Source organism: Rhipicephalus sanguineus, chromosome 11 (assembly GCF_013339695.2).
Source record: "Rhipicephalus sanguineus isolate Rsan-2018 chromosome 11, BIME_Rsan_1.4, whole genome shotgun sequence".
NCBI lineage: Eukaryota > Metazoa > Arthropoda > Arachnida > Ixodida > Ixodidae > Rhipicephalus > Rhipicephalus sanguineus.
Genome location: NC_051186.1, coordinates 3,639,998 through 3,653,040, shown reverse-complemented (window position 1 = coordinate 3,653,040; position 13,043 = coordinate 3,639,998). Strand labels below are relative to the sequence as shown.

The 13,043-nt window shown below is 47.4% G+C and overlaps 1 protein-coding gene across 1 annotated transcript; it reads right to left on the bottom strand.

The window, feature by feature from the left end:
• Nucleotides 1-4,499: 4,499 nt before the first annotated feature.
• On the bottom strand, nt 4,500-6,230 carry LOC119374223 (protein rtoA-like). The gene has a single exon (XM_037644303.1). The coding sequence runs from the start codon at nt 6,228-6,230 to the stop codon at nt 4,500-4,502; it is 1,731 nt and encodes a 576-aa protein (XP_037500231.1).
• Between the last annotated feature and the right edge of the window lie 6,813 nt (nt 6,231-13,043).

Sequence of the window (13,043 nt, the reverse complement as noted above, 5' to 3'; positions counted from 1 at the left end):
AGTGGAATCAATCACTGCAAAACCGCGACGCGTGTTCATGGCACGTCGCTATCAACGCTGACTCCAGCAGTAGTAGTGCTGCTGGAGTAGAAACGCGAACCGGCACTGCGTGCGCTACTGCCCCCCCCCCTTCCTCTTATTGACACGGGCCAACTTTAACAATGTAAACTTGGTGGCTAGTTAATTGAACATCTTGTATAACTTTAACAAAGGACATCTAGCGATATTTAATCAATGCCAGGAAGAACGTTGCCTTTCATGTTGTAACGTGGTGGCAAGCGGTAGACGGTATGGTTGCTTTGAGTAAGCTTCTATATGGATACTGCTTTCTTATGTGCTTGGAAATGTAGTCACGTAGTATTTCTCAAACTTCGTGAGATTTCTGTATCAATCGGAAAAAGTTTAGCAGGCCGTAATGTACGTTGCTGAAAATAGCGTAGCTAAAGTCTCCTTAAGCCTACCTCTGTGTGTTCAATTGACATTTTTGTAATTATAATACTTCTCGTTAGAAAATTTGCTGTAATTTCCTAATTGAATCTCATTAACGACACATTTCTGGCGAATACTCAAATCTACACTGAACAAGATGTACTATGTTTTCTTCAAACAGCGCAGTAACTCCTTTTTTAGATGCGAAGTATCTTATGGCGGAGTTCAAACCGGTGGTGGTGGTGGTGGTGTGCGGCGTGACCACCCTTACTGCGCTTGCGCGAACCCTCTCCACACACCTCCTCTCCCAATTCTCCCTCTCCCCTTCCCCTCTCTCACTTCCCCTCCCCCTCTCCCACTTTCTCCCTCTCCACTCCCCCCCCCTCTCTCCTCCCCGTCTCCACTTCCCCTCTGAAACGCGGGCTTGACATGCCGAAACGCTGCTTCGCATCGCCTCATGGTCCCCTTTTTTTAATCTTCTTCTTCAATGGCGGGGAGGCCCTGTCAGCGTTATCCGACTCATGCGATGTGGAGCTTATGCTTTTAAACAGAGAGATTAAACGTTAAACGGAACCTGAATTGAGCGAAATCACCGGCAGCACCTACTCCGTCGTGCATTTGGTGGTGTCCTCAGTAGAGGTGTTCACTGGCCTTAGCTGCCTTTCTCGCTCTGTGCACCAGTCTGTGCTGATCCGTCGCGCTGACCATTAGAGCGTGGCCTTCCATTGCCGTAAGAAGTCGTCGACACCATAAAGGTAGGAACCGATTGCTTCAAGCTCATTGGATGTATAGCATGAACGACACGTTGGCCGCACAAATCTGCGAAATCAAAATTTCAGCTGCAAAACATTGCATCGCGCGCATGTAGAAGAAACTTGTTGCTTATAGCAGTTCTTTGGTAGAGATCTTTAAAGCGGACATGCTGCCGCGTTGCGCCTGTCGCAGTGTCTATTAGAAAAAGACGCCACGTCAAGATTTTCGGCCTGCTAGTCTCACACTTGCTGGACGCGTTCACTCCATGGAGCGCACCGTTAGGTCGTACTGTTGTGCCGGCTGGCCACATTTTACAGCGAAAGCTGTTATGAGATCATTTTAACGGCAGTTTCTGGCGCCGTAGTTGTCCGCCGCCACCGCCGCCAGTGTCCGTAACCGCTGTTGCACGAAAAAAGAAAAAATAATTAACCAAGATATCCAGCATAGAACGGGGTTCGAACCTCGGCCCTTTGCAGGGGGGGGGGGGGGGGAGCAGTATTTTACCACAGAGCCATGCCGGTGCTTGAAACTCCTTTGCAAAACCCTATACAGGCTTAATGTCGCGAAGGAACTGGATTAACAGATTGATGTAATCAGGGTTCTGCCCAGAGGACCGGAGCCAGCCAGAGTCCCGGGGAGGTGTCGAGGGGAGGAGCCCGGAGCTGTTAACAGTAACGTTTATTACATTCTTACGGTAGCGCGGTGCTACATGATGTGGTTAGCATCAGGAAGCTCTCGAGCTTCTGGGAGCTTCTCGGAGCTTGTGAGAGCTTGAGAGAACTTGTGAGAGCTTGTCGGGAGCGCATCGGCGCTCGCATTTTTATCTCCTGGCCTTCCCAGGGTTCCCTGTAGAAAAACAATGGAGGCCAGGACAGTCCAATGGAAAATTTCCATCTTCAACCTCCGCCCCCAAAAGGGGAAGTGAAACGCCGCCTCCTTCCCACCCACGAAAGGAAAAAGAGTGCACGTCCAGTTCGTCCCATGGCGAGGGAACAGACACTGCCCACCGCGCACTACACGGCCACAGCACGGAGACGTTGAGTCTTACGTGGAAGTCAATTTCGTAGACTGTTGCAGTGATGGGTATGCGGCGCCAGGCAGACCATGATTGGTGGAAACAGCGGCACCAAGGCGCCACGTAGAACGTGGGGAAATGCATCCGCAGACGGTTCCCAGACGCTGGGCCCTTTGCTCGGGGCACCTTGACGACAAAGCCAAGCCGCCTCGACAGCCAACACTCTTCCTAACCTGTCAGTCGGTCCGGCGTGCCCAAAGGGTTTTACGAGGGGCGCAGACAACCGAGATAAATAGACGAACGACTTTCGTGTTGTCGCCGCTCTTGGGGCATCTCTGGAACCGCTGACCCGGAAGAAATCAGGGTAGTCTTAGCCGCAACGTCTCATGCGTCAAGCGGCGCCAAGCCAGGCAGGCCGATCATAACAATATGAAATATAGCGTGGTAGAATAGTAAAATGACACCCAGGCGTCACACAACGCGAATTGCGCAACGAGTGGGTTGTTGAATGCTTCCAACCCATTACAGAGGGCTCTGCCATAATTTATATCGTCATCAGGCACAGCATCAACAAATTTCACATAATGCATTAGAGGTGTTTAGCGGGTACCACGGTTCTCCGCAGACTGAAGAAAAATGGCATAGTGGCTGCTTCCCTGCATCACAAAAATTATGATGATTTATAGCAGTAGTGGGTTCCTCGAAAGTGCACTTGTATCGTTGCCAAGGAAGCACATCAGACCCCATGATTCATTTCCCCAGGGTCTCAATAATGTTCTCTCCCCCACCCTCTCTCTTTATCACGTTAACCTATGTTATATAGCGTGGTGGCAGAGTGAAATAACGACCGGGTGTCACACAATGCGAATTACGTAACTAGTGGGTGGTGTAAAGCTTCCAACTTCCTACAAAGGGCTCAGCCATAATTCTTCATTGTCATCAGCCGTCGCATCAACAAAGTGAACATAATTCCTGTTTTGTGCTGGCTTGCCTCGCGATTCTTTTTACAAGACAAATTCTGAGAGTGTCTTGGATATGCAATAATAATAATAACATGTGGGCCTTAACGTCAAAACCACGATATGATAATGAGAGACGCCGTAGAGGAGGGCTCCGGAAATTTCGACCACCTGGGGTTCTTTAACGTGCACCTAAATCTAAGTACACGGGCCTCAAGCATTTTCGCGTCCATCGAAAATGCAGCCGCCGCGGTCGAGATTGTCTTGGATATGCAAGATTGGCCAATGGCTTGGGGAGTATTTTGCGTGCACTACAGATGCCATGTAGTAAACACGGCACTTGAGTGCAATTTCTTTTTGCGACATAGACTTGCCCTTAAGGCATAAAATTGGTTGTGTAAATGCGGCAGTGAACAACCAATCATCTTGTCTCGTCAGTGTTCATACACGGAGGTGCTGCACTCCACCCCCTCCCCTCCGCCCTTCCCCAGTCACTCGGCAGTGCAATCAAGCGTACTTATTCGCCCAACAAGATTCCGATGAGCGTGCGTTTTTGCTATATTATCCAGATCCGATCACGGTAGCAACACGAATCGTAAACGACGTCATGTGGTAATCCCGCCTTCGCATTTTCTTTCTTCATTAGGCGTGGTCACGTGGGCCGTGTGGGTAGTTATAGAAGTTCCTTGGAACAAGCTTGCAGCCGCTCTCTTGGCACACATTTTATTCCAGAAAACTGGGTAAGTTGTTCGGTTGCACATTTCCTGGCCACCTATAACATTTTCCCTCCTATATTGGTTTAGTCTCATTTAGCTAAAAAAAAATGATCACAACTTTGCACGCGCATTATTAACGTTGTTCCAGAAATAAACGAACGACTCTATGTACCACTGGAATAGTAATTTGCACCCTTCGATGTCATCGGCGTTCACCAGCCGTACTTATATAGACATGCAGCAGATATGTATTCTATACAGCATAGCTCCTTCCAATACTTTCGCGTCTAAATACGTTGAAAAAAGCAACTATCTAATGCAGCCTACGGCCTTTTAAAAATTGACGAATGCGTAAATGAGAAGCGTGGCGAAAATATTATATTATGCGGCTGGACGCGCAATACCGAGCTTAAGAAAGCTGGGACAAGAGCTAAAAAGCAACCGCGACCAATGGCTTTCTGCCGCCACGCGGATTCCTCCGCCGCCATGAGCCTACGCGCGCCACTTCGCGAGCGTCCTATGGGCGTATCTGCGAAGCAAGGACGACTTGTGCGGTAATGCAGGCGCCGCACGGACTTCGCGTTATGGGGCACCTAATAAACGCTGTCCACGTGACCCTGGAGCCGATCAGAAAGTGTAGAACGCCGGCAGAAGACGCGCTTGCAGGTCCTCCCAGTTGATGTCGTCGTGCGGACCAGCCATGTGCTTGCACTTCCTCGTGCCCTTTGCCATGCGTCCGAAAGTGTACAGGCTGTCGTCCTGCGCCGAGATCCCTTTGTCCTCGATGTTTACCACGACCGATGGCAAGTTGGCGTAGCGCGGGTCGTCGAAACGCGCCGGTCCCGAAGACTCGCCCGCAGGGGCAGCGCCACCGGAAACGACATCGCTGCCCAGAAGCATCGCCGACACGGCTCGGTCCACCATGATGGCCGACGGCCCTGTCAACACACCACGCCTCTTCCGAAGCGTCCCGACCTGCAGCAGCGTGACCAGGTGTTCCTGCTTAAGCTCAGAGTTGAGCCACTGCAGCTGTCTGTTGCGCACGGTGAGGAGAGCGTTCTCGTACATCAGTCTAAGAGCGTGCGTCTCAGGAAGCTGCAGGATGCCTTCCAGGCCCCTGTCGACCCCCATCACTTGGTCCCGGCCATCGCCCTGCTGCTGCTGACTTCCGTCACGCTGGCTGCCGCCGCTGCCTTCTTTAGGGGTGCCGCCGCTCTTTTCCTGGGACTTGTGCGTCTTCTCTTGAGACTTATCCCCTTCCATTTTGCTGCCTTTGCTCTTCTGGCTATCCTTGCTCTTTTCCTGGCTTGTGCTTTTGGTCTTGCTCGTCTTCTCGCCACTTTTGTCTTCGCTCTTGCTTCCGGACTTACTGCCACTTTTTTCACCGCTCTTGCTTCCAGTGCCGCTTTTGCTACCGCTCTTACTGCCGCTCTTGCTCCCGCTCTTACTTCCGCTTCTTTCAGTCTTGCTGCCACTCTTCTCTGTTTTGCTTCCAGACTTTTCATGACTTTGGTCGGCACTTTTACTCCTCTCGGTCTTGCTAACGGCGGACTTCTCGTGACTGGTCTCGCCACTCTTGCTCTTCTCAGTCTTGCTTCCGGACTTTTCTTGGCTCTGCTCGCCACTCTTGCTTTTCTCCGTCTTGCTTCCAGACTTGTCCTGGCTCTTTTCCGCGCTCCTGCTGCCACTCTTCTCAGTGCCACTTTTCTCAGTCCCACCCTTATCGGTCTTGCTAGTGCCGGTCTTGGTAGTGCCGGTTTTCGTAGCGCCGGTTTTAGTAGGGCCGGTTTCGGTTTTCGTAGCACCGGTTTTGGTAGTGCCGGTTTTGGTAGTGGCAGACTTGGTAGCGCCGGTATTGGTAGTGCCCTTTTCTGACTTGGTCGCACTCTTGTGGGACTTGCTTGCGGACTCTTGACTGTGCTCCCCGCTCTTGCTCTTCTCCGTCTTGCTTCCGGACTTCTCATGACTTTGCTCACCTGACTTGTCACTCGTCCTGCTCGTCTTGCTGCCCTTGCTCGTCTTGCTAGACTTGCTGGTCTTGCTCTTACTGTCCTTGGTGGCGCTGCCAGACTTCTCATGGCTCTTGTCGCCCGACTTGTCGGGGGTCTTGTCGCTACCCTTGCTCGTCTTGCTCTTACTATCCATTGTCTTGCTGTCCTTGCTCTTACTGTCCTTAGTCTTGCTGTCCTTGATTTTGCTGTCTTTGCTCTTGGAGATCTTCTCTTCGCTCTTCTCCTGGCTGCCCGACTTTTCCATCTCGGAAGATTTCCTGCGGCTGTCTTTGCTGCTCTGCGACTTGGACGACTTACGTGGCTTCGCGCCCTCCGTGGGAGGTTTGCTTCCCGCTGGCGCCGACATCCTCCTTGTCGGCAGTGGTCCTTTGGACTGCCAGGCGGGAGCCTCAATCGGCGGCGGCGCCCTGGCGAAGCGGCGGCTGCCCGACGAAACGGCGGCAGCGGTCCCTGCAGCCCTACGCGGTTCGGCACCTCTTCCTTTTCTTCTTTAGTGGTTCAGTACAAGTAGAGCAAGAAGTAGAACGAATGAAAAATCTGCAGATGTTGTTTGCGAGAATCTCAGATAAGCGAAAGCTTCTTTGATGCGTACAGACAATTTTAAATCTGTAGTAAAAGCATACGTCACCAACACTTTCTTCTTTACTTGGCTTTCTTGCTAGAATTCATTGAGCAATGAACTAAGACTATAACTGTCACCGATGTTCCATCTTTCAAGATTACCACATTTAAATAAAAAAGAGGCCTTCCTTCCGGGTACTTGACTTATCTTGTCATTGCTGAATATTCTTCTCTGAATTTGTGGTACAGACTTACTTTGCTGGTTTTCCTAGAACACATTTATGATACCCACTACGGAGGCTAACCGTGAGACCGAGTGAATGGGGAAATCGCCTAACGCTGCGAGAGCGCGGAGTGGTGGTACATGCGGCGCATAGGCTCCATCAATTTTCGACTGGAACCACGGGGCTAGGAGCTGAACCCTCGTAATTGCCGCCATCGGACGCCTAACATCACTAGCAATCTGTTATACCGATTTTGCAAAGGTAGACGGGCTAAATTTTGGCCCTTCTACGCAAGCTATATTGATTCTGAATCCGAACCAGTGTGGCATTTAGACAAAAAAAAAACGCACGAAGAAAAAAGTATACACGAATTCTAGGTGCCATAATTATGGCATCGGCAGTGCCTTGAAATGTTTATCAAATGCTCAATATATGGCAAGCATTTATTTTACGATATGCGTGTGAGAAAGATTATGCGGACATTTAAATGTATCATTATTTATTTTTCAAATTACCTTCTAAATTTTAAACAACGAATTCTTGTCCAATCCCCCAGAAGGGTATGTACCATAGTGCAGAAGGAAAAACAAACAAACAAACGACCATTGCAAATAATGAACATTAGTCAATTTCGTTAACTTGTATACTTCCTCTACTTTCGGCTGCTTGCGAAAGTGAGAATGATAAGCGTTTCTTTCCCGGCATGCCAAAATTTTTCCTTCATAAAAAATTCAAAACTCTTCATGGAGCCAAAACCGCTTTTTACGATTTGTGCACCCAAACTAACGGACTTCTCTTACGTGTTTTGTGGATGTGGTGCTCATGCCGTGGTCGAAAATCTACTCCAAAACTGAAACCACGCAAGGTGTAATATATTTTGAAGGAAAAATAAATGGTGAAAAATAGCATCATTTTTATGGGAGAGGCGAGGGGAAGAAAGAAGTGGTTGCTGTTGGGATGAGCCAAATTTTCTTAGGTTCTTGGCCAATCCCCCCGCGTGGGTGTGTGCCAGAGTTTATAGGATCTACTCTACTCTACTCTTAGGCGACAACAGTTTTAACAGCCGGCTTCTTGGCCAATTGCCCGTAGTGGGTAGGCGCCACAATATTTTTGCTTACATCCTAGGCGACCGACTTACTCTTCATGGATGGATGGATGGATTGGAAAACTTTATAAAGGTCCCATCGCTACGCGCTCTAGCACATTGCGGGCCGCTCCCACGTCCGAACAGAAAGACCAAGTCTCTCTGCCCGATAACGATAACGTGCTCATCAGATGTGTCGGCAGCTGGCTGTTCGGGCTGAAGACGGTTGGGTTCCAGACTCAAGCCAACGGACAAGTTCGAGTAGCTGGAAACGCAGGCTACGCCCGCCAGAGCATACGATTGCTGGATCAACCTGCAGCTATGCCAATCGTCCAGACCCGAGTGTCCGAATGGTCATACTGCGTAAGACCCTGACCTGGTGGTCCCGGCGAAGAAGCAGGCGAAGACGGCCGGCGTTGACGAACGCAGCCGGCGGGGACGCCGTCCAGCCCCGAACACGCGAGTTGGCGCGAAGCGCCGAAGAGAAGAAACGACGTCCGCACTCAACGAGTACTGATCACACACTCACTTTATTTACACGTCGCCTTACGAAATATGAATGCCAGAGCGGCGCCCCCTGGCATTCTCACAGTGCATTCCGAAACCGAAAGCGCGAGAACATCATCAACACACCACCATTCGCTATGGTGACAAAGCCAGCGCTTCGCCGTAGACGCACCACGATGTGTCAGTGCCGAAACAACCATGAGGTAAACCACGCTATGCGGAGCTTTGGCGGGAATTTCGTCATGTATGTTGGGTTTTTGTTATTTAGGCTTATTCTATAGTTAGTTTGCTTTTATGCTATCGTAATATAATAGAAGTAAAATTAATAACAATAATAATAGAGAGAGAGAGAGAGAGCAACTTTATTTAAAAAAAGTCCGGCGAGCTCATCGGGGATTTGGGCTAATATCCCCACCTAGGCGTCGTCCACGAGCCCTTGAGGTCTGGCGGCTGCCTCAGCCCGCTGGACGGCCCAGAGTTGGTCCTGGAGGGCGAAGCTGAGCAGTGCAGTCTCCCAGCGCGTTCGGTTCGAGGCTTCGTCTCCGTCTGGAACCCCACCTCTGTCACACTCTCATAAACAAGATAATAATAATAATTTATTAATTTCGAATGATTAAAATCAAGCTTTGATGGAAGGTGTGAACCTAAAAGCCAGAAACGCTTAACTAAGATCTTATACCTCTTACAGCAGGCAACAGGAAACATCATACACATAACAATCGTCTAAACGAGAGAATGAGTGAAATGGATTTTCACGCGCTTTGTCTTGCGGCATACACATTATACAAATCTTTGAAGGAAGAAAACGTGCAAATCACGTTCACCAGCACTTAGCGAAATATAAAAATAGAATAAAGACAAGTGATAATATCTGAATATGAAGCCTGTAACGGTGCAAGCAGAATGCGATTTGTGGAATGTGTGTCTGCGAAACCAGACATAATGTGTAACTTTGCGAAGCTGTTGGCGTAACAAGGCGACCAGTTACGTAGTTGCCCTGGATGGGTATTAGAAATATTCTTGGGGGAAATGTTTACGTTGTGTAGTTAATTGAGAAACAATGGTTACTTCTATTTAATCATCTCGCATCTGTGATTTGTTCGTACAGTAGAGATCTTTTGACATATTGTCCCCCCCCCCCCCCACACACACACACACAAAAACGCCAGTGCGACCGAATAGCGCACTGCAATCAATAGCTATATGTACAGTCGCGAGCAAATGTTTACTGACCAACTGGTTCCACAAATATATATTTTTTTCTCTGCAGCCCGGGTATATTTGTTGGAATGGAGTAGTGCAAACTAAGTGCTCAGCTTTGCGAATGTAACACTGGAAACCAACTGGAGCTGTGCTAGGAGAAATATATATGTCCCGAAGATGCCGTAGTCTGCAAACTTTTGGTCGCGACTGTACAAGTATGTATTCCCAACCTTAGCTTTTCTCGATAACATAAATGAAAATGGTGGCAATTCTAGTCTGCAATACATCATATTAAGTAAATTATTCCGTCCCTGCAAATTGCGCTTTCCGCAACAAGGGCAACAAATTCTAAGCAAGTGCTGTGTGTTATGTATCTCGACCATCCACCTTGCATACGAGCTAAACCGCCGAACAGTAATAACCCCATGTGTAGCATTCCACTTCGGTTACATGTTTACGTTAATCAGACAATCTTTACTAAAACGCAAAACTTCTTGACTGTTCAGAGTATGAGCTTATACTAAGAAACGGGACCAGTAGGAGTGCGGAAAACGCGTGTGACAGTTTCCAGAAAGCGCAAGTGCACTTTCTAATCTAAAAAAAAAACTACGGACACATTTAGCTGTTATTCCCGTGTTTTTTTTTTTCAATGCAATATTTTGAGAGCATCCCATCAAAAGATGCCATAAACAGTAGATATTGCTTTTATTTCTCATTCTGGTGTATGGTGTGTCCAGATAAGATCGAACACGAGGTCCCGGTCACCATTCCCGATTTTGATAAAATTTACTGTAGGCCTTCGCATTGGACCCAGAACAATAGTTGAAAGTTTTTTTCGTGAAAAAGAAGAGTTTGTTCACCTAAAAAAATATATAAATTTTTGCCTCAAACAACACTCTTCCGCGAATTTCAAAATTTCGGAATTTCAGCGCACCTAGGATAAAAAAACGGTGCACTTGGTCACAATATTTATTCCCCTCAATGAACAAGTCAAACGAAATCTCAAGAGTTTCTTATTTCTCTTGCCTGTCCAAGCACCTTCGCAATAAAAAATCACAAACACGGCAAATCGCAAAAAATACGTGTATTTTAGGAATTTATTGCTGCAAACGCATTGAACTGAGGATAATAAAAACCGGTACACATTACCTTTGATATTCGCACTCTCTTTTAAAATAAAGTCTGCATATTTATCGGGCTCCCTTTCATTTATAATTGTGCTGAAACGGAAGTGTTTTACCAAAAACGCCGATATTTGAAAATACTATTCTTAAAAAGGACACATTAGTTATTTTTCTTAAATCCCTCTGATTGAAGTCAAGGACGTCACCTACCATTATGCGCAAAAGAACGTTGCATCATTTTGGTTGCTAGCAAGTTGTAATGCGTCTCATGTGACCAAGTCAGCCTATAGCGGTTGCGCCGTTCGTTATATGCTGAAAATCGGACATAAGTTGTTGTAAAAATTGTACGCGACATAACCACAAAGCAGAAGCTGCACAGCAACAACTGCGTAGCTAGGTGTAATGGTTCAGCAAGCTAGGTTTTGCGATCAGCCGCTTGGCAAACCCGCAACAGCGGCCTCTCCATGCTGCGGGCGCTCACATTACGTAAGTGCCGCTTCGACTGCCGACGAGCTTCGCTTGCGCGCCAAACTACGGGCGAATGAAATAAGGAATGCGTCACTGTGAAAGGTAAAGGCTGTTAAGCGCCAACAAAAGCCATATTGTACAACGAAAACACTGCGGGCGATTTTGCAGTATTACCACAAATTCCCCAGTTGATTCCTGCATCTGAGAAGAAAATAACAATCATATTGCGTCGCATTGGATTCTGTTGTTAGAGTTAAAGAAAACAATGTGAAATTACCAGAAATGAAGGCTGTTAGATTTAGTCATCCTTATTTTGTGTTTTTATCTCTCCGACTTATCTAACGACTGCAAAGATTATTTAAAAAACACGAAGTACGGCGAATAAAAAGAACTGACTGCAATTTTTTTCTACTTTATCATAAGTTATGCCTTAAGCACATCCTATATTAATCACAGCTTTGCATGGCACATGCACGGAACTATCGAGCCTATACTTATTTTTTTTTAAGTAACACATTTTCAGAGGTACTTTTTCTGCTGCACAATATAGAAGTGAAGGCATGTATTAAGCGTTACCCATTATATTTTGACTATAGAACTTCTTTGTGACATGTAGAGTGTAATGGCGTCATGTTTACAATTGTGTCTTTGGCATTTAGTGACACTATGTTACGTGTCTCTGCCATGCCATCGCTCCAGGTAATACGTATTGAATAAATAAAACACTATACACGCGGCCCTGAAACTACGCTGTGTTCCAAATTTTACGTGAGAACCTTCACAGGCGACAGTGTTTCACGATTCGTCATACTTCCCCTTATCAGCGGCCGCAAATCGGCAACCGCATTTCCGAAATAAGTTCAAGGCACGGGACGCTAAGCCTGAGGCGGCACTTAATTCGCGTTCGTAAGCGACAGAGCAGCCTTGACTGCGCGGCCATATATGCGGCCGCCATCTCGGCGGTTGTCCTCGACACTCGCTCCCCGGTAACGCCTTGACAGTTTGATCGACGGCCGATGAGATAAGTTGCACGCAACTTCGCAGCATAAATTGGAGTGACAGAGAGAGAGAGGGAGAACTGAAGAGGGAAATGAAGGGATGCTATTAGTGAAGTTTGGAGGCTTTAGGTACCAAAACCACGCCACGATTACGAGGCATGTCGTACGTAGTGGGGCAATCGGGAATACTATTGAACACCTGGTGTTCGTTAACGTGCGCCTAATTCTAAATACACGGATTTTTTTTGCATCTCATCCCCATGAAAATGTGGCTGCTGTGGCCGGGAATCCAACCCGTGTCGTCGAACTTACCAGCACTACAGCTACCTGAGCTACCACGGTGCATAAAAACAAAGATATCAACCAAGGGAGCGCCAGATTGGTTATCCTACCTTGTGAGATTGGGGAAAAGGGGAATAATAGATAGAATAGATAAGATAATCGAATAGGCCAAAAAAATAACTCTGGGGCAGCTCAGTAATTAACACATACTCAGGTACTTCACAAGCTTTCCTGAAGTGCAGCTCGTGAAGTCGCCATCAGTGGCGCGCTGCGCATTTTAACCATTCTTGTTGCCCAATCCATCCTTTCCTTTTTTTTATCTTATTAGCTCATCGTGTTGAGTTCGTTAGCTCTGATATTGTTCTTGGTAATTTCATAAACCGGCTGCGAGAACTGTATCACTATTAGTCTGCAAACAGTGTTGTTTCGAGGACCATTCCGCGGAGACCGGTTGAGAGTTCGCATCAAGCAAGGATCGCATCAAGGAGGTCTCTTATGTAAGGGATTAGGTCTTTCTTGAAAGATCGTTGAAGATTAGAAAATTGAAGGAGTGCGCTTTTGAGAAATATGCGTAAGATGCTTGCAGCCCGTAACTCGACCATAAACGCAACAGTTGTGTTGAAGCGCCACATAAAGATACACAAGAGTACAAATATGAGCAAATGTACGCCGCTAGGAAACATTACCGTGAATTTGTAAGCTGTATTA

Coding starts and splice junctions, on each gene's coding strand:
- LOC119374223 (XM_037644303.1), bottom strand. CDS start 6,230: ATGTCGGCGCCAGCGGGAAGCAAACCTCCCACGGAGGGCGCGAAGCCA.